The sequence below is a fragment of the Meleagris gallopavo genome, chromosome 1, assembly GCF_905368555.1.
Source record: "Meleagris gallopavo chromosome 1, MGAL_WU_HG_1.1, whole genome shotgun sequence".
In the NCBI taxonomy this organism is placed as follows: domain Eukaryota; kingdom Metazoa; phylum Chordata; class Aves; order Galliformes; family Phasianidae; genus Meleagris; species Meleagris gallopavo.
Window position 1 is genome coordinate 3729886 of NC_139404.1, and position 26931 is coordinate 3756816.

Below are 26931 nucleotides of genomic sequence, written 5' to 3' on the forward strand. Positions count from 1 at the left end.
GCAGACAGGGCTGCGTGTTTATCTATTTCCACCACTTTGTCATGTGATGCAAGTGGCCACAGTTCTTAGAAATCTCACCTCATCTGATTTGAAACTGACTTTTATGGGCTGGAGATCCATTTGCCCGCTATAAGCCAACAGTCAAAATGAAGGCCCTGAATAATGAGTAAAAGGTTTGGAGGTGAGCTGAATGCCCGAGCAGACAGATTATTCATTCAGTAAGCTACAGATCTTTTAAGAAGTTAGAATGGAGAAATGTGATACCACGTCCCGGGAAACACAGCTCGCACTGGGAACGAATGCAGCCCTGCCCTCTGCCGGCTGAATTCCTAATTCCACTTCAAACTTCAGCGTGACTCCGGTAAGAGTCAATGGCATCTTGTGAAATTGCAGGGACTATCATTCCATGCTCGATTGTTTCCCGAAAACATTACTGGGCAGTCCTAACCAAGTGCCCTGGCCATGCCAGAAGCCCCTAAAACACCGTTTTATTTCTGTCTGTGTAGGATTTTGCATAGGGGACACTACGGTTGGTGGGAGTGGGCTCCACTATCAGGCTTCCAGTTGCAGAGGGATGTCAGGAATGGCCTCAGCCGCAGCGATGGGAGGAGACAGGACTGAGGCTGTCTCTGGAGGGATCACTCTCCAGCACCATACTGGTGTATGCTGGGGCAAAACTGGGAGGGGAAAATGGAGGCAGAGAAGCCTGCAGAGAAGGACCTGGGAGTCTTGATGGATGGAAAGCTTAACATGAGCCAGCAGTGTGTTCTTGCAGCTTGGAAAACAAACGGTATCCTGGGCTCCATCAGAAGAGGGGGTGGCCAGCAGGGACAGAGAGGTGATTGTCCCCCTCTACTCTGCTCTTGTGAGGCCCCATCTGGAGTACTGCGTCCAGGTCTGGAGCCCCCAGTACAGGAAGGACAGGAAGCTGTTGGAGAGGGTCCAGAGGAGAGCCACGAAGATGATCCGGGGACTGGAGCACCTCCCCTACGAAGACAGGCTGAGGGAGCTGGGCTTGTTCAGCCTGGAGAAAAGAAGGCTGACCTCATTGCAGCCTTTCAATACCTAAAGAGAGGGGGAATCAACTCTTGGAAAGGGTAGATAACTGCAGGACAAGGGGAAATGGTTTTCAGTTGAGGGAGGGAAAATTTAAGTTGGATGTCAGGCGGGAAATTCTTTACAGAGAGAGTGGAGAGGTGCTGGAACAGGCTGCCCAGAGAGGTTGCGGATGCCCCGCCCCTGGAGGTGTTCAAGGCCAGACTGGATGGGGCCCTGGGCAGCCTGGTCTAGTACTAAATGTGGAGGTTGGTGGCCCTGCACGTGGCAGGGGGGTTGGAGATTCCTGATCCTTGAGGTCCCTTCTAACCCAAGCCATTCTGTGAGGCGAGGGATGCTTCTCCCTCCTCCAGCCGCCAGGGGACGTTACAACGGCGGCGCCGCCGCGGCGCGGTCGGCTCCCCATTGGCCGAGCGGAACGGGCGGCAGCGCGCAGGCGCAGACGCCGTCAGGGGAACTCGTTCCCGGCTGCCTCAGCGGCCGGCTCATGGCGGCGGCGCGGTGACGGGTGAGCAGCGGGCGGCGGGCCTCGGCCGGTACACCCCGCTTGGGGAGCCCGCTCCGCGTCCTGAGGGTGCGGAGAGTGAAGGCATAGAGGTGGGAGGGGTAAGAGGAGGTCCTCGGCTGCGGGTTGCTCTTCTCAGAGGGGCGTAGGCCTAGGGTGGGGGGGGGGTCGGGCTCCTCAGCCCCGCTGCGCGGCCTGTATGCCTCACGGCTTCGGCCCTCTCCCGCCTGCGGGGAAGGAACAGCGGGCTGTGCGAGGCTGGTTACAGGGCCTGTGTTTGCTGCCTCGGCCCTCGGTATGCTGCAGCCCATCCCCTTCAATTTGGAGGCGCAAAGTCCTTTCCTTTTCTGTCTGTTTATACTTGTTGAGTAACGTACCCCAAGCGTGTGCTATCTGCCCCGGAGTAGCAGAACTCCTGCTTCACTGGAGTAGACAGTGATAGGACAAGGGGGAATGGTTTAAGGCTGAGGAAGGGAAGATTTAGATTGGATTTCTGGGGGAGTTTCTTTACAGAGAGTGGTGAGGTGCTGGAACAGACTGTCCAGAGAGGCTGTGGATGCTCCATCCTTGGAGGTGTTCAAGGCCAGGTTGGATGGGACCTTGGACAGCCTGATCTCGTACCAGATCTGTGTGGTGGCCCTGCCTGTGGCAGGGAGTTGGAACTTGATCCTTCCAACCCAAGCCATTTTGTGATTCACAGACTGCACTTCCCTGCAGCAGTCAGGAATTCATGTTCTAACCTTGTTCTCACCCTGCTTACATCTTGTTCCCTTGTACTGTGTTCCTGTATGTATGGCATTCCTCGTGCCCATATGTGCAATAACCCCCCAATAATCCTGTCTTCTCCAGTATCTTGCAGTGAACTCTGTTCTACCAAGCCCTGGCTGTTCCTATTCCACTGCAAGATAAAACCTCATTTTTGTCTGTTATTTTTGCTGAGCGTGACACCTTTGGGGCTTGCTGTCAGCTCTACCTGAGACTTTTCCCATAGGTTTAAATGCATCTCAGATGTATCTTTAGCAAAGAACACCTATATGCTGAGTTCCCTGTCAGATCTGTGAAAGCAAGATCTTGCTGATGAGTCTGTAGGATTTCACTGCGGTCTGTTCATCAGTAATATTGCAGTAAATTAAACAACTAAAGCTCTTTGCAGGAGAGACTATAGTCCAGGCCTCATAGAGACTAAATAATGGCCCTGCAGGTTATTCCACAGGTGATGGATTTCTCTTTATATTCACATTTTTCCTTCTGCCTTTCATGCTAGAGGAAGCAACACACAAGGTGATATATTTCATTTCACGTTGCTGCTGATGTTGTTTTGCTAATTTTATATAAATGTATGTCTGTGTATTTGCAAGGTCTTTAAGTGTTGTGAAAATACTCTGGCAAATAGAATTACAGTAAGATATCCTTTTTGAACTTACAGAGCGGCAAAAAAGTAGCAGTATTTAAGAAGGTGAATGAAATGTTGATATGTTTGTGCCTATCAATTTTAACATCAGCAGAGAATAATTCTGTCTGGATCTTGAAGTTTTGAGGATTGTGATGCACTTGATGTTGAATTTCATTGTAAATCTCCAAATATTGGTCTGAGGTACAGTGCAACTTCAGAGTTTGAAGTGATTGTTATGTACTGCTAAAAGTGTAAATTTAGGGTGTTTTTAACACCTGTCAACTTTTGAAGAGTACTCGTTGCCTTTGAAGTGGTTATTTTTGCACAGTCTTGTAGGTCCTGTATGTCTGCTACTGTGCAGCGAAAAAAAGTGTTATTGCTTGGAAAATTCTCTCTGGCTTGAAAAGAAAAAAAAAAAAAAAAGAGGATATTTAAAAATATGATGACCAGACATATCCAAAATAGCAGCAGGTTGGCACTGGGCATAGTGACACCATCTGATTTACTTGTTATTGCTGTTGTTTTCTAGTTTTAAATTGAAGAGAAAATGTCACTTTACGATGACTTGGGAGTTGAGACCAGCGATTCCAAAACAGAAGGCTGGTCTAAAAACTTCAAACTACTACAGTCTCAACTGCAGGTGAAGAAGGCAGCTCTGACTCAAGCAAAGGTATGGACTCTTCCTAATTTTGCTTCCTGTTCTTAAATATTCTTTCATGCTCAGATCACTGAGAGTTCATGACCTTATAATACAGATTTGAGATGATTTTGTCCTATTGTCTTTGGGTTTCTAGCAAGGGGCCTCACAAAATGGGTGGGAGGCACAAGATGCCTTTCCTTCAGGTCTGTTCAAGGAAGTCTGGCAATGTGAAAATTGAACAAAGAATTGGTGTGTTTGCTGTGAGCCTCAAATCTTGTTACTAATTGAACCAAAAGCTGATCTTCACATTTAACATTGAAGATAATGAAGTTAATTATTTTTTTTTCTTGTTTAAAGTGTAAGTAAAGGTCGTGCTGCACTTGAAAATTGTCAGTGCTGCTTATTGGTCATTCTTTGTATAGTTGTTACTTATATACCTGCATCATTTTATGCTTTCTGTTTAAAGGGCCTTAGGTGCTAAAGTGCAAATCACTGTGCATTAGAAATTCTTAGAGAAATTGTGTGTGTGCATCAAAGGGAAAAGCAGTACAAGCCAATTCCTTGTGCTTCAACTGCAACAGAGCCTTTTTCTGCTGTATTTATTGTGACAATATTTCACCTCATGGCTTTACACAGTACTGTTATTCTGTTTTGATTCATGCAGGATGTCTGTACGTTCTTTGTGATCTATAAGGACTAGAGTGAGATTACTTAAATACTGGTGCAGATATGAAATGATTACTGAGACATGGCAATTTTTCAGTTGAATTAATGCTGATTTACACTGCTAAAATTGACAGCAGGATTTTGCTGTTAGTTGGAGCAACGTGAGTGAATGAAATTTGAAATGGCTGCTGTGTTAGGTATTTTCTTTGTCTGTATGTGTGCAAATACTCAGGCTGGATGTGACTCTGGCAGCCTGGTCTGGTGGTTGGAGACACATAGCAGGGTGTTGGAACTAGATGATCATTGTGGTTCTTTTCAACCCAGGCCACTCTATGGTTCTATGAAATAGAACAATGGTAATAGAACAGAACAAGTTTGGAAAATGGAGAATATATATCGATACATTTTATTGGATGGGAAAACGTGTCTTTAGAATAGGTTTAAGACCCTTCTTGAAAAAAATCTGCTAGGTTCAACCTGATCTGAAGAGATCCCCTGAGCTTTTAATGTGTGCTTTTCATCCTGGTGCAAAGCATTCATTTATCACTGTGTGTTTTAGTGCATACATAAGCAAAGTCTCTCTTGCTTAAAAAGAGGAAAGTGTGCTATTTTGTTATCTTATAGAAAGGAAACAAAGGATAGGAAACGATTTTTGTAGCTTTTTTAGGCATTTTATGTTTTGGCCATTTTTCAGAGTCAGAGAAGCAAACAAACAACAGTACTTGCTCCAGTGATTGACCTGAAACGAGGGAGTTCTTCTGATGAAAGACAGATCGTGGACACACCACCTCATGTAGCAGCTGGGTTAAAGGTAAGAACAAAACAGATAGGCTCCATCTGTTAACAAATGTTTCTGAATTGGAATACTTTGACAGCCATCTGCATTTAATTTTTAAATGGTCTTTCCGAGTGCTAAAAGAACTGATTGTTTTCCAGAATCGGAACCTCAACTCAGAGGTTCTTAAATTAATGAGCATTTGAGCTTTTTACAGACTTCTATGTGATGCTAATTTTAGGGTAGTATGGTTAGGTTGTGGTTGGACTCAATGATCTTGAAGGTCTTTTCCAACCTGAGTGGTTCTATGATTCTGTACAACGTAAAAGCATCCTGTTGAATGTACAATTAAAATAAACCATTGCTCTTAACATATTTCTTTTGGACAGCTTCAAAATGGTGGTTTGGTCAGGTAAATAATGAAGGTAATTGTAATTGCACCAGTGTTGGAACTGGACTTGTGTAATGATATGAATAGTTATCACTATTAAGTGATGGGTTGTGGTTGGAAGGAACCTTTGGAGGTCATCTGGTCCAACAGCACTACTCAAACAAGGACACACAGAACAGATTGCCCAGGACTATGATTCTATGATCTCAGCTGACAAACATCACTGTTCTCCTTTTTCTCTTTCAAGGATCCCGTACCTAGTGGTTTTTCTGCAGGAGATGTATTGATTCCTTTGGCAGATGAGTATGATCCTATGTTTCCAAATGATTATGAAAAAGTGGTGAAGCGGCAAAGAGAGGAACGACAGAGGCAGCGTGAGCTGGAGAGGCAAAAAGAAATAGAAGAGAGAGAAAAGTAAGGCATTTAACATATGGCATATTGGCAGTTAGGTGAAAAATAGGCTGTTAAATGTACATCTTTTTGGTTTTATCCCCCTGAAGAGTTTCAGGGAATTCCTTTAAGTTTAGCAAATAATATTATTTTTTGATTGTTTCATGTCAGTATACCCTGACATCAGAAATGCCTTTCAACACTCAGAGATAAACCTTTTCTCTTTTTACATGCTTCACACTGACCTGTGAATTCATTTCAGCTTTAAAGGCATAGCTAGCGCTGTCTTTGTGAAGCACAGTTGCCTGTTACTTTATTCCTGTTCTGCATTCAGTTTAAGTATACTTTCTGTATTTATTTCTCTTTTGTCTCTGGCCAAAAGAATACTAATCTTTAAGTAGCTCAGTGCTTCTTCTGTGGAATAAGAAATCTCTTTAATCTTATTAAAGGTTGAATGCAGATTCAAAGTTCTGTTGAAATAGGTGGTAAAACATCTGTCAGCCAGGAAATAAGATTACATTTGCTTATTCTAAGTGAAACTAATAAGCAGTTTCATCGTGGTACGAATCATAAAGTCTGTGGAATTACACTGTTTAAGCACGAGGATTTTTTTTTCTTTTAAAACTGATTAATTATTGCTTCAGATAGCCTTTGGTGGGGAATTTGAAAGGGATTCTCTTCAGTGCGGGATGATTAATTAATGTCTCTGCTACATTCCTGCTGCTTGCATCCAGCACCTCTCCCATTTTAGCCTTTCAGTCAGTGTCATCAATTTGGGCTAGACTTATTCATATGCTTCTTCATTTCCATACTTTATCCTTGATTGATTTGCAGGTGGAAAATGATCTTGTTTTGAATCCATTTCCTGTTTTACAAAAAAAAAAAAAAAAAGGATAAAAGCAAACAAACAACAACAAAAACTAAAAGGATGTTTACTTTCACTTTCATGGAAAACGCATTATAAAATGCTAATCTGATTGGCCAAATGCCATAAAATTCACATGGCAAAGATAGTATCATGGAGTTAAAGCAGAGTTGACTTGAATTGTTTCTTATCCTAACTTGCTGTGTCTCCTAGAAGACGTAAAGACAGACATGAAGCCAGTGGGTTTTCAAGAAGACCGGATCCAGATTCTGATGAAGATGAGGATTACGAAAGGGAGAGAAGAAAAAGAAGTAAGAGAGCTGTTTATTTTCTTAATAGGAGAAAGAAATGCAGGGAGGAGGAGGATATGGTCACAGTCCAGGTTTAATGTATTTTGTATTTCTCTTTTCTCAGCTGAGAGGCGTACTGTTAACATTCGAGCCATTGGAATAAACCCAGTGTTTTGTCCCATTATATCTATTTTAATACAGTAGGTTTTTTTTCCTTGGAGGCAGGTGTGTTATCAATTATTTGTGACTTTCCACTGGTTTGTCAGTACCTGTTTTAACTTTATGGTGTGGATTTCAGGAGAGAAGGAAAGTGTGGGATAAAATGAAACCACGAGAATCACTGTTGAGCTTTCACTATTGGTGCTTACCATTCCTGGTTTTGTGATTTGAATGCTCATAGAGCTAGTTAGCAGAAGATGTGCTGGGATGATACCTTAGCACAAACAAAATGAAATTTCATTCTTCTCAACAACGACAATTTTAGTGAATAATTCAGGTCCGATTTATTTTAGAAAAGTAAATTTCTGACAGGGACATGGAAAATATTTGCTCTGCCTTAGAAGTTGATGATTACCTTAAAATGCTGCATATTAAAATAAGGAAGGGGCTTTGTACTGTACTCTTATGTAACTTGAGCAGAGTATTGGCTTAATTGAACTGTTAAAGAACTGAAGGTTTGCTTCCCTTGTAGCCTTTAACTTTGAAATTCTGTGCAATATATTGACTCTAGAAACAGCACGTAGCACATGATTGCAGTATGATCTTCTTTGATGTGCTTTTCATTCGTATCACTCACACTCTTGCTGCTGCTTTCGGAGCCAGCAGCTGTGTTACACCTCAGTGCAGCTATTCCAAGCAGCAGGACATAATGACACATACATGTTCTCTTCCATTTTACTCGTAGGTATGGGAGGAGCTGCAATTGCACCACCTACTTCTCTGGTTGAGAAGGACAAAGAACGTAAGTACAACAAAACCCTGTTCTCTGAAAGCAGTAATATTTCTTAATTCTCACTCAACTTTCTATGGGGAACCCGTAGTAAAACTGTTTCCTGTCTCTATGCTAAAGATTCTTTCTCTATGGCTGTAGAAGTGGTTTAGCAGGCTGCTCTGTTGTAACCGTGTCCAGTTATTCATTTGTGGTGTAAAAAAAGTGATGTTGCAGACGGACAGACCTCAGTGGTATGAAGAGAGAATTCTTCCATTGCCTTTGGCTTTCAGATGTGCTTTATGAATGACCCTTTTCTAAAGCAATCAGGCACTGTAAACACAACTTTTAAAATCTTTGAGGGATAACCAAAGAACGCTCAGAAAAATTCTCATAAGCAAATATCATCTGTGCGTGAAAGCTGAAACTTTGAAGGTCTTACTTTGGAGGCAAAAGATAAGTTCCTATTTCCACTTTACTGGTAATAGATAATGCAAATAATACCTGTTGAAGAATTATGTGTGCAGAAGGGTTGACTTCAGTGAATTCAGGTTGAAGATCGCACTGTTCCACTAGGTGGCAGAATCTTGCTGTAAGAACAAAATGCTCAGGCTTCTTTTTGTATGTCTGATAAAGTTTCTAAATGACACAGCGTGCTGTTCATTGTTTTATGTCCTTAAAAATAATTAAGTTGTGCACGTAAAGGACTTTCCAGATTTTATGTGAAAGAAGATTAAAATAAAATAATGGAAGCTTGGCAGAGTAAGTGAATGGTATAATAGTGAAAGCATTTGAAGTGTGTAAACACTAGAAACAGAAATCGTTCTGAGTAAATAATTAGGAGCGATTGAGTAGAGTCAAGGAAAAATAAATATAGGCTGGAAATGTTAGAAATATCCTGAGGGGAGAGCTCTGTGAGATGAGCTTACAAAGAAATCTTTGTGCTGCTGGTTACTTGATACCCAAAGCTAGACTGGAAAAACCTCAGAAAACAGTGCTGTAGCAAAAGTGCAGCAGTTCAGTCCATCTTAAAGTTTAAAAGGCCATAAATACACTCAAAAGTGTATTCTGCATGTTTTCTTCAGTGTACTGTAGGTTTTTGTTGTGTTTGTTGTTTGTTTTTTTTTACATTTTTTCAATTTGACTTCTCAGTGGAAGATAGTAATCTAATCTAATCTGTATGATATGTGTCTCTTTCCCATGCTGTGTCAGTTCAGAAATTATCAGAGAGATCTGTATAAATATTCTGAGTTGTGCTGGTTCTTTTTTGGAAGACTGATTTCTCCTTTGTGTAAGTGTACAGTGTGCTTTCTTTACAGTCCTTTAGGCCTAAGATGTGTGTATTGACATAATGTCAGAATTGTGTTCCTGATGAATGGAACGTTGAGTTTGTTTGTCCCGTCTGGATAGACTCGCTGTAGTGCAGGTGGCTGCTTAATGTTTTTCTCAGTTAATGAATGTGTTACAGACTTACAGATGCACGATGTGTATTATTTGTTCTATGACAAAAATCCAGAATAACTCTAAGTTTAAATCTTGGGGCAAGAGGAAGAAGATAAGGGGATGTTAAAGCTCTGTGTGCATAGGAAACGTTCTTCTGGTTTGGGTTTATGTGAAAGACGTTTTTGTGTAAAGCAGAAAAGGTACAACTTGCAAGTAGAGATCTTTCTCTAAATGAGCTGAGATTGAAAGCGTTGTATTCTAGCATTTGTAACACGCAACATATTTTAGTGAAAAAGCAAATGTCTCTTTTCTTCAGCTGTAGCATCATTCCCATATGAAGATGAGTCGAGACCTCGGGCACCATCTTCCAAAGCAGCCATTCCTCCTCCAGTGTATGATGAGCCAGACAGACCTCGTAGCCCCACAGGACCTAGCAACTCATTCCTTGCTAACATGGGGTAAATGTTTGACATACTTAAACTTGGTGGAAAAAAGCATTAGAAGGTGACAGGAATGAAAAGTTAAATAGTTTTCAGTAGAAGTAAATAACACATTGTGTGTATATGGTTAGTCTGAGTGCATGTAGACGGAACTGACAGGATACAGAAAAAGCAGTGGATTTACTTGAATGAGAGAATGCATTTGAGGGAGCTGTGTTCTTAAGACAAGTTCTGAAGCCACATTCCAGCATGAAGTGTTTATGGGTTGTACAATCCAAGCTAATGTAGTCTGCAGGAAAGCAAAGGTGGCTTGTTAGTTCCACTAGGTTTCTTTTCCAGCTTTGTCCTAATTTTGTTATGTGTCTATTTCAACTCCAGTTCGTTTCTTCAGAAATTCAAAGCATATTTGCATGAGTGTGGGAGCAGCTGTGGTTGCAAATCTGTCCATTTACTTTTCTGCCTGGCGTTCGTGTTGTGTGTGATGCTTGTATTTCTACAGTGGGTGGCAAAGTGAAGTCAAATGTATAGTTAAAAATAGCCCCGAGACCTCATTTGAAAGTTGTAATGCTTCGCTGTGTGCTCTCTTCTCAGTCATACTGGGTGTTGCAGAAGTGCAGACTTGACGTGATCCAAACTGCATGCAGGACGAACACAACCATAAAAGTGTAGTTTATTACACTGTTACGCTACATTTATTTTTGGAGACAGTTTTTCAATTCGTTTTTCAATCAAAACATTTTTCTGGGCAATGTTAAAAAAAAAAAAACAACCAACAACAGCAAAAAAACATAGAATTGAAGTAGTACTGGGGGACACATTTACATATTGCTACCTCTTCTATTTAGCACTGCACTGGGACCTTCACTTCACTGAAGGAGGTGCTGCTATAGAAAATATTTTGTCTATACAATTGACTACTGTTTATTCTGTGGCTTAGTGTTTCAGCTTTCAAGCATTACATAGCCAGGCTTTTGTATATGTCATGTAATCACTGATCCAGTGTTTTCTGTGTAATTTTAAATGCCTCTTGGTAGAATGGAGGTGACTTAGAGTAGATTATTTACTGTGTGGTGTAAATTACTGTACCATGACATTTCTTTCATGCCTTGGCTTATCCAGCTATGTGCTCCAAAGAAATGCCAATGAAGATGGATGGTATTTTTAATAGATTGCAGAATTATTACCTGAATAAGTTCTTGAAAATTCAGAAAGAAGAGCTGTGTCAGTTAATACTGAGAATATCTGGGTTTGTCATAGGAAGTGCTAGCAAAACCATGTGCTTTGGACACATGGTTGCAGACTTCAAAACAGTAGGTAGTATAATGTGATCTAATGTGGGAAGCAGATGGTTCCACATCTGCCTTTTCTCTCAGGCTTTTGATAGCAGCCACTGACAAAGATCAGAAACTGGACTAAATGGATCTTGGCATGATGTGTGACTTGCTCTGCTACTAGAACCTTGAATGTGTTGGGAAAAGTGTGAGCAACTGTTGAGTACTTGCACACTCTGGAGAAATGCAATGACAACGCTGTTGTAAGAAACCTTTACTAACTGATGTTTTTTTCCTTTTTGCAGAGGGACAGTAGCTCATAAAATCATGCAGAAGTATGGTTTCAGAGAGGGCCAAGGGCTGGGAAAGCATGAACAGGGGCTGAGCACAGCACTCTCTGTAGAGAAAACTAGCAAGAGGGGTGGCAAGATCATTGTTGGAGATGCTACAGAGAAAGGTAATCTTCTCTTGCACCAGTAAGTTTGTGAAAATTATTGTGGGAAATAATAGTTCATGCTCAGTGGGAGTTCCTGGATTTTTGTTAGCTAGTAGTTCTAGCAGAAAATACTGCTTAGTTGGAACAGTGCCTCATGCTCTTTCTTGTGGAAACTTACCTTTATAACATACTTTTAAAGTGATCTATTAATTATTTTAACTCATTGTCCCCTATTAGCCATCCTTCTTAATGTTTGTAACCTTCTATTTGTACATTCACTTCAGTGCTGTATTCCTGCTGGCTTTTTTCCCTATCATGTGTGTTAGATAATGTCCTCATTTCCCTGCTGTTGTTTGATCTAGAGACAGCATCTCCACTTACTGGAACAGCATTTCTGCCTGGACACAATTGTTGGAAGTCAGGAGATCTGGTTTTTAATTCTTAGAGGATCTGATGCAGTTTTAAACTCATGAGTGATTTCCCTCAAGGAAATAGTACATTCTCTGTGATCTTTGTAGCAGTGATTTTTGTGCATATTGTCTTTCCAAGAAGCTATAAGATCTCTTCCTACCAGTACGAAACTATACTTACTGGCTTTTATTTCACTGTTTGCTAACAGTAAAAAGCTGATTAAAGCCTTCATATGAGCATTAGTCTAAAATGATTCCATGATTAACTTTTTTTTCTCTTCCTAGCAGATGCAACCAAGAAAGCAGATTCTAATCCATTGACTGAGATACTGAAATGCCCAACTAAAGTGGTCTTACTAAGGGTAAGTTGTGATTAAAGGTGTGTCTTGGTATTTCCAGCATACACAACTGATTTAAATGCTAAAACCTGCATTCCTGTTACAGTTACTCTGTACAGTTTGGACAATTCTGAACTGCACCTACATGGTGCTCTGTGTGTTGTGGAGAAAATGTATGCTTTCCTGTGATACAGTTTGTGACTGTAAATCAACAGTGGTTTAGATTATGCAGCAACAGTGTCACAGTGTCTTAGTATTAGGGAACTGCCTGGGCTCTGGAATGTGACAAAATGATTCTTGACCTGGTAAACAATAGCTTAAATTATTCATAGTCACTGTTGCATGCATCTGTGATTTATCTACATTATTATCTATGCAGGCTGCATCCAACGACTTACGTTTATTGTTTAAACTTTCAGAATATGGTGGGTGCTGGCGAGGTGGATGAAGATCTAGAAGTTGAAACTAAGGAAGAATGTGAAAAATATGGCAAGGTTGGGAAATGTGTCATCTTTGAGGTAAGACAGAATCTTTCTCTCGTTCTGGGTACTCCAAAAGTGAACTGGCCATTTGTCTTTCATGACTGGCACACTACTGCTGTGAAGGAGCAGCATAGATTAGAGGATTTCAAAGGGTCCTTTGTTGTGTTGCGATTCTATGTTTCCAATTTTTGTGAAGTGCAAACTCTGAATGTCAGAAATAGCAAAGTCCTTTGAGTGTTGTGTTCTTGGAACATTTTTTAGTTCCTCCTGCTAACTTAATCTTTTCCTTTGAGATGCTTATAAGTTTAGATTACTGAAACTTTTCACCCTAACTGATTTGAAAGGTTTCCATAGAGAAACAGGACCCAAGTTCAGCAGTCTTCAACCTCCCTTTGGCAACTGGAGATTTTAATTATATTGGCTTAATTTTACATTCTGCTTTTGTGAAGAAGTGCTGCATAAAACAGTGGTTTTGTTACTGTTCTAATCAGATCTGTTGGTTTTTTTGTTTGTTTGTTTTTGGGTTTTCTTTCAGATTCCTGGTGCCCCTGATGATGAAGCTGTAAGAATATTTTTGGAGTTTGAACGGGTTGAGTCTGCAATTAAAGGTAGGCTACTAAACTATGTCATATGTATTTCCGTATTCACCTCTTCAAAGAGATTAAACAGCCTCACTCATTAGACTCAAATTTTTAGTCGCTGAATTGCTGCTTGCTGACCTGTCTTTTGTTGCAATTATAGCTGTTGTGGATCTAAATGGAAGATACTTTGGAGGCCGAGTGGTGAAGGCTTGTTTCTACAACCTGGACAAGTTCAGAGTACTGGATCTGGCAGAGCAAGTTTGATTTTAAAAATCTAGCTCGAGGTGTCACTGTTTTGGCAATCATGTTTTCAGCAGTAGGCTGGGAAAAAAGAAGAGAAAGTAGCTTTCCTAGCAGACTGGAAACAAGCCTCATTGAATGGATTTTTCGCATTCGTTGTGACTTCATTTTTTGTAATATAAAGCCCTTTGAAATTAAGATTCACGTCTGTGTGTTTTTGAATTGCACAATTCCGCTTATTGCTCTGGGAATCCTTGGTTTTTTGAACTTTTCATCCATGACTTCATTATTTTGAAAACCAACTGCTGAGGAAATGCTTTGTATTCCTGTTTTCCTTGTTCTGGTGCTTCTTCACAGTTTCCCGGTGCAGCATCCGCAGTAAGTGGGAAGCTCTGGAAAAGGACTGTGTGCTATTATGCTTCTCTTTCCCGATATTTCTCTTGCTTGTCAGTCCTCCATCTCTGCACACTGGAGTGATTTGGGGTTGTTGGGCAGTTGGCAGCTAGTTTGTTCTTTTTTCACTTCAGCGCAATATTTACTATGCCAGAATGGAGACTAAAGTAACAAGGAGTGAGTTTGTGTTTCTTCCCTAGTCCAAAGAAAACACATTTAATAGAGGGAAGTGAAAGAAGAAAGGAAATTAAAAAGCTTAGGCATTTGAATCAGAATGAGTGGACTGTTAGCAGATGCTCTGTACTGTCAGGCAGTCTTTGCTAGAAAGCCAGCGTTAACTGATTGCAGGTAGTTATTGAAATGCTGTGTATAGAATGGAGAGAAACTCATCCTTTTATCTGGCCAGCTATCAGATTCTCAATTCCTCTAATGTAGTTAACTAACTTTTTAATTGACACCTAAGAAGAAAGCAATGGAAGAAAATTCTCATAGAAAAATGAAGAAATGACTAATTTCTTCACTGCACTTCAAACACTGCAGCTCTTTCTAGTCTGATGTAAAATAGTATGTAGCATTCTGCTCCTAGTTTCGTGTTCACCTTTTGTTTGGGAACAGTATGTGACAGGTGGCAAGAGAAGGCTGTGCAGTGATGGTGGTTGTCTGTGTGCTCCGTTGCATCTACAGTTGCCACTGAAATTGTATAGGTATTAAAATAGAAGGGATCTTTGAGGGCATTTTAGCTGCTCAAAAGCTGATGCTGGATGTCTTTTTCCTGTTATACACATGTACTTGGGGGAGGGGATATAGACCTGTAGTTGATCAGTGCTGTGAGTATCTCCAGTTATTACCTTTTTATTAAGTTTTGGCTGCAGATCCATATGACAAACCCTTCGTCTTGTTTCTTGCTTATTTTGTCTGCTTGTGTTCCAACAACCTCTGTACAAACATTTGCCTGTAAAAGAGAAAGCAATTTTTTTAAAAAAACTTGTATTTTACCTACTGTGTGTCAGCTTCCTTACTGTCTTCTTCTGTTACACAAGAAGGTGGTCACTTCTATGGCACGTTTCCACTGTTAGCAGTGGCTGTAATTCACCATTAGAAAAACCTCACTGCAGCAAAGGTGAAGAACCAGCCTGACTAATGCTGAAACCACAGGTCTTGGGGCCATAACAGAATTCAGATTCTGCTATTATCTCTGTTATTAGTTTTCTCTTTGACCTTGAGCAATATGCTTTAAAGCCCTTTCTACTATGTAGTAAAATGAAGAAATTAGCTTAACAGCAATTAGCATATATTTGCTTACAAGAGTTAAATAATTTGTATGTCATGCTGCAGAAAGTTACCTGCTGGTAATCCATTTATTGTGATCTGAACTTAACTTGAAATAGGAACTGGCTTTTATTTCAGCAAATACTGCTGTTCAGAATGAATAGCTGTTACCATTTCCTGAGTACAGACTTTTCTTCTAACTAGCTCACACACCAACTTCTCAGCTTCCAGTTTAATGTGTTCAGAGTCTTCTGTTTGCTGAGAATTGCTTTATTGTTAAGCTCTGTGCCATTTAGTTACAAAGATCATTGTCAGTGTTTAAGACTAAGGCCTAACACTTATCTCTGTAAATACTGAGGAAGTGGCTTATTGGTTTAGTGATCTGCATAGGGGAGACACATAAATATTCTGTAAAAAATATTTATCTGTACCGCGGGGTCACTAAGACAGCTGACCTCCTTCTGAGGTGTTAGCAGATGCACATTGCCTTGGTTGCATCTCAAGCTTCATCCTTTGTAGGAAGTAATTTTGCTGGGTAAAGCAGAGTTAAGTGATGTTGGAGTGTGGTTTGTGAGCAGTTGGCCTCTAGGTGCTGCTACAGGAAATGCAAACACAGAGGCCGACGTGGAAGCCTGAAAAGGGTCAGACATACCATGGTCCTTAGTCTAAGGTCTTACGCATGACTTACTTGTAAGTAAGTTAAGGTAGTTAATAGAAAAGTAGTTAAGGTAGCTAATAGAAAAGTAGTTAAGGTAGTTAATAGAAAAGTATTCTCTTTTTTGCAAATGCGTATTCTTCCACTTAATCTATGTTGATGTGTTGGCTCAGGCTTTGTCAGATAAGACTGGTCCTTGCATGCCTTTAAAAATGTAGTTTCTGAATTCTCTACTTCCTACCTCCTCTGGAAGCTGTTGTTACTGTCTTCAGGTTCTCAAATTCCCTTTCATTTAACACTTTCAGCTCTTTCTGCTTATGCATCCTTTCTTCCTTTCATAATTTGTCAGCACCCTGTCAAAAAACTCCACAACACTTGGAGTTCTGTTACACCTATGAACTTTTACTTGCACTTGTTTCTTTGTATTTTTGTACTTGAAGTTAGGCACCAACTTTTTTTCTGTAAGGTATATTGTAAACATAACTTCATAACTGTAGTCTAGAGCAATAATATTTTCGTTTCATTTTGTGTGATGCCTTAGAAAATCATGATTACAGTAAATGAATAGAATGGTGGCCTGTTACATTTGCCTGATTGGCAGTACAGTATTGGTTATATTACTTAAGTGAACAGGTTTGATATTTTTCAGTCCAGTTTTCCTAAAGTTAAACTTGAATTCTGTGTTAGCCTTGTAAGGGCTCTGATTCTCTGAGGTGCTGAATTACTGAATCTCCTCTAAGGCTAAGCACAAACTGTTCATTACTTCCGAGAATCTAGATTAGATGCCTACTTAAGGAAGATTTGGCAGTGTCTTGATGCTAACAGCAAGCTGAGAGGGACATTTAGGACATATCAGCCAGGAGCTGAACAAGATGTCCATCGCGTGTTACCAACCCTGAAGTCTAAAGAACAGAGATTTGCATAGTGGCATAACCATTTGCTGCCTTTTTACTTTTCTAAATTGTAACAGTGGTTGTTACTTTAAAAGCAGGGAAGCATTGACTTGATGCCTTTTTTAGTGTTTATAACCTCCAGGTTTCATTCCTGAGTGGTAAGAGCTGTTTCAGAGCCCATCATTATGAACATTGGTTACGACTGTATTTTCTTTTGTGCACTGTTCTGAATTTAGCTTATGCTGAATTTCATCTGTCAGTTCATCACTTGCCCACTTAGTGTCAGACTAAAGAAATCTGATGAGCCTTGTGCTCACAGGGAATGTTAAGTTTTAAATTACTGTTGTCAAAATGTAAGCTTGATGTGCTAATACAATATGAAGGATGAGAGTTGTTGCCTGAAAATGTTATCTAAACAGCTGTGCAAAGAGGGAGGGAGACAGTTAAAACGTGTCTTGCCCAAGGTCATGCAAAAGGTTGGTTGCAGAGCTGAGATTATACCCTATAGCTGTATATTTGCAACTATGCAACTAAAACCAAAATTCCTTCTGGAGGAGTTGCTTTTTATTTAAAGGCAGAAAATGGTAAGTGCTCTTAGCCTTAGTTAGACTTTATAATGACCTTTTTCCTTAATTACCCAGCATTCATCAAAATAATACACTTTGTACTTCTGAAGTTCTTTTCTGTGAGACAGAACTGTGATGTAGTAAAATAGTAAGCAGTTGTTGATTTTATAGAGAAGGAAATTGCGATAAGCCGTGCAGCAGCAACAGGAATGTCAACCACAGGAGCAAGAGGCTGAAATTCCAGGTCCTGCTCAATCAGCTTGAAGTTGTTAATTCTACAGGTGATTCTGCTTCTGTGCTATGTTGATCCACGCACAGGTAAGTTGCAGCTTACCTCATGTTGCAAATTACATTTTTTAGAAGGTAAAAATATATATATATATATTGCTTCTTCCATTTCTGCCAGCAGATTCAGCGATAGGAATATAGCACTTAAAATAGCTTCTTTTTTATTATTACTTGCTTTTTCTTTTTCCCAGTTTGAGAAGTACCAATGAACAGGCATGGCCAGCTAGAGTTGGTAGTGAAAAGTGATATGCCACCAAAATCCAGGAAGTGCTTACATTTGTCTTCTGGATTTCATGGGAAATCAGTGCTACTGGACTGTCAATGCAGGTCCTTCAGTGCCTTTAATTTCATAGAATTGTAGAGTGACTGAGGTTGGCAGGGACCTCTGGGTCCTTCTGGTTCGACCTCTGCTTAAATAGGGACTCCCAGAGCAGAGTGCCCTGGACCACCCCTAAGCAGCTTTCACAGGTCTGCAAGGAGGGGGACTACAACCACTCTGGGTGCTTTGTCACCCATACAGCGTAGAAAGTGCTTCCTGATGTTCAAAGAATCTCCTGTGCTCTGATTTATGTTCACTGCTCCTTGTCCTAGAGCAGGGCACCACTGACAAGAGCCTATCCCCATCTTCAACATTCCCTTCAAATATTTATAGGCAGTGATGAGATTCCCCCGAGCCTTCTGTTCTCTAGGCTGACCAGTCCCAGCTCTTTCAGCCTTTCTTCATAGGAGAGCTATTTCAGTCCCTTTATCTGCATAGTTCTTTACTGTATACTCTCCAGTATGTCCATCCTGGACTGTAGTGGGGAGTCCAGAACTGGACCCAGTACTCCAGGTTCTTCACCAGTGCTGAGTAAACCACGTGTGACCACATGCTGGTCACATTCTTCCTAATGCAGTCCAGCATAATTTTAGCATTTTTGGCATCAACAACACACTGAGAATCCTAGGGAAGATGATTTCTAAGGCCTTCCTGAAGTCCTGGTAGACAGTGTCCACTGCTCTCCCCTTGTTTACCACGTCACTTCACCATACATGTTAATTAGTCAAACGTACTTTCCCTTAGCAACATCATGCTGAATGCTGCTGCTGATTTTCTTGTTGCTCATATGCCTGCAATTTTTTTTCTAGAATTTGCTGGTCCAGAATCTTAAATATAAATGAAAGTTCTCTAAAGAATTTGAAAAAGAATAAGAGCATCCATACAGCTGAGGGCCGCTTTCAGATGTATCTAGTGTTGATAACATTTTCCTGAATGTAATTTTGCTTCTTTCCCTAAAAAATCAAGAGCTCCTTACAATTGCAGAGAACCAATCATGCTGATTACAAGCACTCTGTTCCAATAACTGCAGTGCTGTGTGATAATGATGGGACTCTAAGAATTCATACCTTTAAGTATGTCCCTAGAAGAGGAACAGAGATTTGATTGCATTAGCACTGCACTCAATTTGTTAATTTGCTGCCAGCAGAGAAATGAGAATATACAGTCTCATATGAACTGCTACTTTGAAAACTCTCCTGTTTCTTCAGGTTCTGTCTACATTTTTTAATCTGCATTTGCATGTAGGAGGAGACCCTTCAGCAGATACAGGCACCGTGATGAGTTGTTGTACTACTGCTTCTGTTTCCACCCACTGGCCAACCTCCAGCTCCTGTTTGGTGGCAGTCAGTATCTGAGCTGGGGCTTTTCCCCTGTGCTAGAGGAAAGAATTGAGCTTTTGTGAAACGTTGGATCTGTCAGCCAGGAGGTTTGGCTTTCTGCTGTGCTGAGCTGTGAAGGAGAGGGTTTTTCAAATACGAGTTTGAGAATAACTCTGAGCTTCAGAATTTTATGTGTCCTACAGGCAAGACTTCCATTAAATGACTTCTCTCTTGCCGTCTTATGTTTCTCACTCAGAGGGTGGAGACACACTGGAACAGGTTGCCCATGGAGGCTGTGGATGCCCCATCCCTGGAGGCATTCAAGGCCAGACTGGATGTGGCTCTGGGCAACCTGGTCTGGTGGCTGGACGCTGCACATAGCAGGGGGTTTGAAACTGAATGATCACTGCGGTCCTTTTCAACCCAGGCCATTCTGTGATTCTATGAAGACTTCATTCTAGTTGCAGTTTGGGTTATGTGAATGGTCGTTATTGTACTCACTGCTTCAGGGCCTGCCCTCTGTGATTCACAGGTTGCCCTCTTCTTGGAAAACTTCCATGAACCTTCAGAAATGGGAAGGCTTTGAGATGAGTTAGTGGACTAAAACCATCAATAGGAAAGCATTGATGGTATCGAATATCCAACCTCATGAGTAAACAGGTCTTATTGCTTACTCCTAGGCGTATTTCACCCATTTTCTTTTGTTGGAAATACTGCTCACACTATTCTGGTCACTCCAACAGCCAGCTTTATGTCACCAGCATACCTTCCTAAAGACTGAGATTTTGGTTCTAGCTCAACATATGGACCTCAGAATGACTAGATGACGTGATCGATCTCTCTCCCTCCCTCACAGCATGTTGCTGTAAGTAGAAAGGAGACACAGCACATAAGAAGATCAGACTGACCCTTGTAGCTGGAATAACAACAAAAAAGCGACCCAGAAAGACAGTCTCTGCAGAATATTGTTTGCACAGCACCACTAACATCTGATCATTGGTTGTTACAGGACTTCTGCACAGCCCAGCTGAAGATGGGCAGGCAGCTCCACAATGCCCTTCCTTTTTCTGAATGTTGTCTTGCTGTGGTGCTCACAGCTGAGGAGGGGGGCAGCACTGGTGCTTGGGGTAATGAATGAGATACATATGTGGATGTTTTGAGGTGCTGTGAAGACTGGTCTGTGAGAGAGGAGGCAAATCTCAAGGGAAGTCTATATCTGTGCCTGTTATGCATTTGCACAGTGAGTTTGAAAATGAAACTTTACCTCAGAGGACTGCAGAATTTTTCAGCGTTGCAAGAATTGGTTGATTGGCTTATAATGTCAGCCAGCTCCAGAGCATAGAAGCCTTAACTCCTGAGCAGCTCCATGCTTTCTTATCAGTATTTATGCCTTGTGTTAGGAGCAACAAATGGGGAGCTGCTCCTTTCTCCTCTTCACCGAAGGACCCATGAAATCTGAAACATTCTTGAAATGACTGCTCATGTTGATACGATTGCCTTTCTCTTTCTACAAGCCAGCAGGTATATGTGCTATATGCCTTCAATATCCAGGGTGATTTTACATGCTATTTATTGCTACAAGTCTAGTGTTACTTGAGTTGCAGTGCACCAAATTAGTGGTAAGGAGGAGAAAATGGATTGAAGTCTGCTGGAAAAGGTTGCACAAACCTACCATTTCCACTTTGTTCCTCAGGAGAGAGAAACATGACAAAGCCCCTGTCTGTATGCTAGACACGGGCTGGGAAATGGACACTGAGGAAGATCAGAGCAGGTGAGACCCAAAGAAAACAAAGCAGTTAGTTGGAGAAGGGATAACATGCACACTTGTGCTTCTCTTATCTGCTTTCTTCAGTTTCTGTACCACACAAATATTTATGGTGTTTCTTTTTAAGTAACGGGAAGTAGGTTAATCCCAAAGCACAGAACTTGGTTCCCTGTTCCTATTGTGTTAGTTTAGGAACGCAAGAGTTCAGCCGTACATCTGCTGCTGGTCACAATGCAGCATTAATGCACCCTAAGCCTGATAGGTGGGGGACAGAAGCTGTGCTACCTGTGCAGGACCCTGCTTTGGCAGGCATGAAGGCTGGTGCTCCCCTACATCTTCTAGCAAGTGTAGCATCTCCAGTACTAAATTTTGTTTAGTAAACCAGATAAAGCAGGTGCCAGAGACTTTGCAACAGTGTTTTAAGTTGCACGTGCTTTACTGGCTGATAAAACACAAGAGTACCTCAGCGATAAAAAAAAAAAAAACAAGAAAGTATTTCACAGGAAGACAACTAACCCTTTTCTTGTTTCTCTTCTACCTCTTATTTCTCCTGTAGGAAGAACGTGTTTTTCCCAAAGCAGTTTTTAGGCAACTTACAATCCTTTTGTTATTTTTATTCTTTCAGTCTCTAAGGTGTGATCTCCTGCCTCCATGTGAGACAGCTCAGGAATCCATATGGTCCTGCCAAGGCAAAGGTCTTCAGCTCCTCACAGATCTCTCCACCTCTTGCTGCGGGCAGAAAGCTGGGTAGTGTTTTTGGACTTTGCTGCTTCAAACTTGTAAAACTTGTATAGCAACTGTGAACCAAAACTCAAGTGATACTCTAGCAAAACAAGCCTATGCTTCTCCAGCACCTGCTTCTCTTGCGAGGATGGGAAGGAAAAATGGATGGGTTTTGAGTTGTTTGAGGCACTTCAGGAGAACGCTGGGGTTATACAATTGTAGTGGAGCATTCTCGTCACTGGGAGAGGATATGAGCTGGAATAGATCCCAGTGGCTCCTCTTCCCTCTTTGTCTATGTATGAGGCATATAAGGACCTTGATAGGAAAGTAACTTTATGGAAATGAAATGCACTCAAAGCAGGATTCAGGTATTTGCTTCAAACATAAACGTAAAGAGGAACATGCAGCCCAGCTCCCTACAGTGCACAAGTTAAAGCTCTGCACGTCATACCATATAGCACAACATGGCTGGTTTTGCAAATGAAGTCCCCAGAGCATCACATTCACCTGCAAAGGCTCAGCTCTTCAGAGGATGTCAGGAATTAAGGATTAATAAGGAGAAAAAAAAGTTAAGTCCTGAAAATATGGCCATCTATCATGGTGCTACTCATGTATTTTCTTCCTCACTTTGCCAAAGTTTTGCTTAGTTTTATTTCTATGAAACAGTTTACTTTATTTGTGGACAAAGCCTGATGGTCTTTCCTCCAGTGCTTTTTCAGTCAAAGCTCAAGAAACATTAAATAAAAACACAAGAAGACTGAGGTTGTTATCGTTTATTTTTGTATTATGAACACTGTGACATTGGCTCAGATAAAATCAATGCATACATCTTTAAAAAAAAAAAAAATCAGAAAGAAAAAGCATAGAGCCTGGATTCAGCTTTCAGGGGGACTTGGTGAGAAGGAATCGATTATTTGTCACCCTGGATGCATCAGAAAAAGGATGTAGGTGTTTCTCTCAGCGTGACGCTCTCCCTTCAGTGCCAGGGAGGAGTGTTGTAGCAGTTCAAAGCCATGGAAATCAATGGAAATGTCACTGGAGAAGTGAGGCTGGGTTTGCATGGAAAGAGCACGATCACATTTAGGAACCTGCTCGAGCAGGCATCTGCAGGAAAGCCACTAAGGTATGTATCTGGCAGTGGGTGGTACTGCTGCAGTACTTACTGCATGCAGATCACTGATGGGTAATGCTGTCCAGTTCCTTACGGTGCTCTTGGACCTTTCTTTCTCAAACCCAAAAGCCAATTACTGCGGGCAGAACATGAGACTGGGGCTCAGAGCTGTGCAAGGGACCAAGAGCACCTTTACCTAAGTCTTTGACCTGCATCACTCTAATCCAATCTTCTCATGACACCTTTATAGAGCACCTAATCTTTGTGATATGAGGATGCCAGCCCTAATACCAGGCTAGCAAAAATAATCTGTCTAGGTCAGGTTGCAGTGCACGTGGAGCCTGACTGGAAAGTCTCCAAGAGCTGCTTGTTTCCAGCCTGTGCTGCACATTAAACTCTTGACAACCTGATTGTGTGTTGTTTACTCTCCCAGTAGAAACACTATTGTTACTGCCAGTGACATAGTAAGAAGCCATAGGGCTCTCTGCAACTTTCCCTTCTGCTAAATTTTCAACGCTGAACATCAAACTTGTTATCAACAGCTGCAAAACAGAGCTTAGTATCAGGTGTCTCTGTACCTGGAGCACAGGATGGTTGAAAAAAGCCTTGGAACTGAGGATGCAGGCTGAAATCAGAAGGCTTGGGGCTATAAACAACACACAGCTGGGCCAGTGGCTGGTCACTAAAGTACAACCTTGGGAGCAAGGATAGATTGGCTTAGGAGAACAGCAGTGGAAAAACAGCTGAGCAGGGGGATAAGGTCTGGGGAAGCAACACCTTCAATCACAGTGTAATCCAGGGGTTGAGGCCAGGGGCTAAGAGCCTATGCCCAGAGAATCCAGCATCTTACAAAAGGATGAAATAGAATTATGCAAGCCTGACTGATCATGTAAGCATGACCCATCATGCATTCAGTGCCAGCTATTATAGGCACCCTCGTCTTTCTTGGGTTTGTGCCACACAAGTAGTTTTAGATGATATAAATATTTTAAATGAGCTGTTCACATTATTCTTTGTTCATAGTGCACAAGCCTCTTTGCAAAGTGGATCCTTGTGTCTCAGCATGAAATGACCGCATGGCTCCAGCCCAAGAACAGCACTGACATCTCTGGCTTGCAGACAGTGCATCATCTTGCCATGCTGCTGATGGGAAAGGCAGGTCAATTCAGCAATGATTTCCTGGCTGGACCATCACTGATGGAAATATCCATTCCTCATGTATAGGTTAATATCTCTCCACTTTCCTTAGGTACGTGCAGAAATGCTGAGCATCTTAGCATGGCAGAGCACCCCATCTCCCATGCCCCTTGAAATGTGCAAATACTGATGAAAAAGAGCAGTTTTGGTTTTTAGCTGGAGTTTGTCAGTAGTCTGGGCTGCATCTCCACCCTGTTTTCTGCGCAAATTCTGCTTTCCTGGCTGCAGACCTGGCTGCAGTCAGCATCTCAGCCAAACATGGGCTTAAAACCTGGTATAACGGTAAAAGAGCTCTTCACTGAATTAATTTTAACTGAACAACTCCACCAACATTTGAATAGCCATTAAATCATGCTTTTGTTTCCTTTGGAGACAGCTTCTTACAGGCCACGGCTGGGAAAGGTGCTGGCAAATGCTTCTGCTGTTGGTGCCTCTCCCAGCATGGAAGCCTTGGGAAGATCTCGAGAATCCATCTACACCATCCCTCAGCCGCGAGGCAGGATCAGCGCTGGCTAGGACCACTCCCAGCGTGTTTGCCCAACCTGTTCCTAAAAGCCTGAGTGATGCCAAGCTGCCTTCTCTGCCCGTGCAGTTTGGTGTTTGTGCTCCACCAAGAGAAGAGCCATCCTTGCTTCCCCAACCCAAACCATATGTTGTTTTGATTCCATCTAAATCCTATCTTGACATCATCTTTCAGATATTTTTTTTTTAATATTCTAAATGTTATGTCATTCTTAGGTTGAATATTGGGTGAGGGATGAAAATCCTAGCGTACCAGAAATCCCCAGACTATGTTTGGAGACTTTCCTGTTTATTTAAACTGCTTGGCACCACGTAGATGCCCGAGGTGCTTTCTGTGGGTGAAAAACAGTAGGATGTAATGCAGAGAATGAGGCAACAAGATCCTTCGACTCCTACAATGGTCTTGGCTGGAACGTGCAATTTGCTTTCTAGAGATTGCCCACGAGGAAAACATGTAAAAGTAGAACAGACACATGGAGACGCGGTTCTGTCCAGGAGCCTTCTGGCCCAACACACAGAGCAACTGGAGCAAATCCCAATTATCAACCAGGTGTTTTACTTATTTGGCACCCCGTTTGCAGTTGGGATGTTTAAGCCTTTGCACCACTCCAAATGCAAAGGGGGTGGTAAAGTTTCTTTCCCTCCCTGATGGAAGCAAGGTCCTCCCAGGGACCTTAACCACTAGCCTCTAACATAGATCCTGGTCACTTCTGAGATGTTCCTACTGAGATGTTTTTGGAGCATCCAAGAAAGATCAAGGTTGCAGAACAAAAACAACTGAGGATTTATGCACTTTCCAGACTATGCAAGCATGAGCAGGATATTATGGACAATAGATCCAGACGTAAGCATTCAAACATGGATTTTGATAAATGCGATGTCCAAGTTCATAGTTGGGTCTAAACCTGATTATACCACATTTTGGGGTTATTATTCCAGAGATGAACTGATAATCAGCATTTATCCTGAGAAATACAACTATCAAAGTCTCTGTGTTTTCCAGAGATCATCAGTTAAAGGAACAGCACTCATTTCAGCAGAGTACAGCACTGATGTTGAATCAAGCTCCCAGCTCACTAAACCATATTCTTCAATCCACATCTCCATGCTTCTTGAACACCTCCAGCAATGGTAACCTTACCACTTCCCTGGGCAGCCTGTTCCAATGCCTCACCACTCTTTCTGAGAAGAAGCGTTTCATCATACACAATCTGAATCTCCCCGAGCACAGTGTAAGGCCATTACCTCTCATCCTATCACTGTTACCTGGAAGACTGATCCCCATGTCACTACAACCTCCTTTCAGGGAGTACCAGAGATAAGGTCTCCCCTGAGCCTCCTCTAGAATAAACAATCCCATAATACTTGTGCTTTAGATTCCTCACCAGTCTTGTTGTCTTTTTCTGGATACACTCCTGGGTCTCGATGTCTTTCTTGTAGTGAGGGGCCCAAAACTGAACACAGTACTTGAGGGGCAGCCTCACTGGTGCCAAATATAAAGGGACAATCATCTCCCTGCTCCTGCTGGCTGCACTGTTTCTGAGACAAACCAGGATGCCATTGGCCTGCTGGGCACACTGCTGCCTCATGTTAGTGGAGCATCAACCAGCACCTCCAGATCCTCTTCCTCCACACAGCCTTCCAGCCATTCTGCCCCAAGCCTCTAGCAATGCATGGGGTGGTTGTGACCAAAGCACTTGGTCTTGTTGGAGTGCATCCCATTGGTCTCAAACCATCAATCCAGCCTATGCAGATCGCTCTGTAGGGCCTTCCTACCCTCAGGCAGATCGACACTCCCTCCCAACCTAATGTCATCTGCCAACTTACTGAAGATGAACTCTTGTCTCCTCATCATCATTAAAGCATTGAACAGGGCTGGCCCCAGTACTGAGCCCTAGGGAGCACCACCAGTGAGCCTCAGCCCACCTTATTTGTACAAGGGTGGCCAGAGGATGCTAAATAGAACACTTGGGTTCCTGGTGTTGGGAGAAGCAGCGTTTTCTCAGTTTGGCCCAAATAGCACTGAAAAACAAAGATGAAATTGATGCTCTGTTGCTCTCAGCTCAGCAGCCCTGCTGTCTCTGGGATGGGAAGGGTTAAGAGCTGTAAAATCCAAAGAACTTCCTCCTTTCGGCAACGCCTGCCTCCAAATGACGCCGGCTTCTGCCGGGCTTTGCCCAAATATGTCCATTTCCTTCTGAAGAAAAAGAAAAAAGAGAGGAAGGAGGAAGATAAAATTAAGATACAGAGCCGGACGTTGCCACGGATAGCGCAGCCCTGCATCCCATCCACCCATGCCGTTCCGCAAAGGTAGAGACTGGGGATTAGGGGTGGGCAGCACGCCCAGATGGGCTTGGGGAGTTGGGGAGGG

The 26931-nt window shown here is 42.0% G+C and overlaps 1 protein-coding gene and 1 long non-coding RNA gene across 6 annotated transcripts; both read left to right on the plus strand.

Moving 5' to 3' along the window:
* Positions 1-1443: 1443 nt before the first annotated feature.
* RBM17 (RNA binding motif protein 17) lies at positions 1444-13738 on the plus strand. 5 transcript variants are annotated; one of them, XM_085214722.1, is made up of 12 exons: positions 1444-1564; positions 3484-3624; positions 4955-5071; positions 5674-5840; positions 6898-6992; positions 7876-7932; positions 9659-9800; positions 11359-11510; positions 12185-12261; positions 12657-12755; positions 13255-13327; positions 13461-13738. In XM_085214722.1, exons 2-12 carry the CDS (start codon positions 3502-3504, stop codon positions 13562-13564), a joined length of 1206 nt encoding a protein of 401 aa, XP_085070848.1. In that variant the 5' UTR covers positions 1444-1564; positions 3484-3501; the 3' UTR covers positions 13565-13738. The 5 variants fall into 5 exon arrangements, with proteins under 5 accessions (XP_085070848.1, XP_085070549.1, XP_085070775.1 ...); XM_085214423.1 differs by having other exon boundaries at positions 1445-1564; positions 6895-6992; XM_085214649.1 differs by having other exon boundaries at positions 1445-1564; positions 6895-6992; positions 12188-12261.
* A 3912-nt stretch (positions 13739-17650) lies between these two features.
* Positions 17651-25935, plus strand: LOC116216412 (uncharacterized). Its single transcript, XR_004159089.2, has 2 exons — positions 17651-21013; positions 21633-25935. It is a non-coding gene; the product is annotated as an uncharacterized LOC116216412 (long non-coding RNA).
* The last annotated feature ends 996 nt before the right edge of the window (positions 25936-26931 follow it).

Excerpts from the sequence above, each read along its gene's own strand:
- RBM17 (XM_085214423.1), top strand. The coding sequence starts at position 3,502 with ATGTCACTTTACGATGACTTGGGAGTTGAGACCAGCGATTCCAAAACA. Across the intron at positions 6,993-7,875 it reads AAGGGAGAGAAGAAAAAGAA|GTATGGGAGGAGCTGCAATT; the intron begins GTAAGAGAGCTG and ends TTTTACTCGTAG. Across the intron at positions 12,756-13,254 it reads GGAAATGTGTCATCTTTGAG|ATTCCTGGTGCCCCTGATGA; the intron begins GTAAGACAGAAT and ends GTTTTCTTTCAG.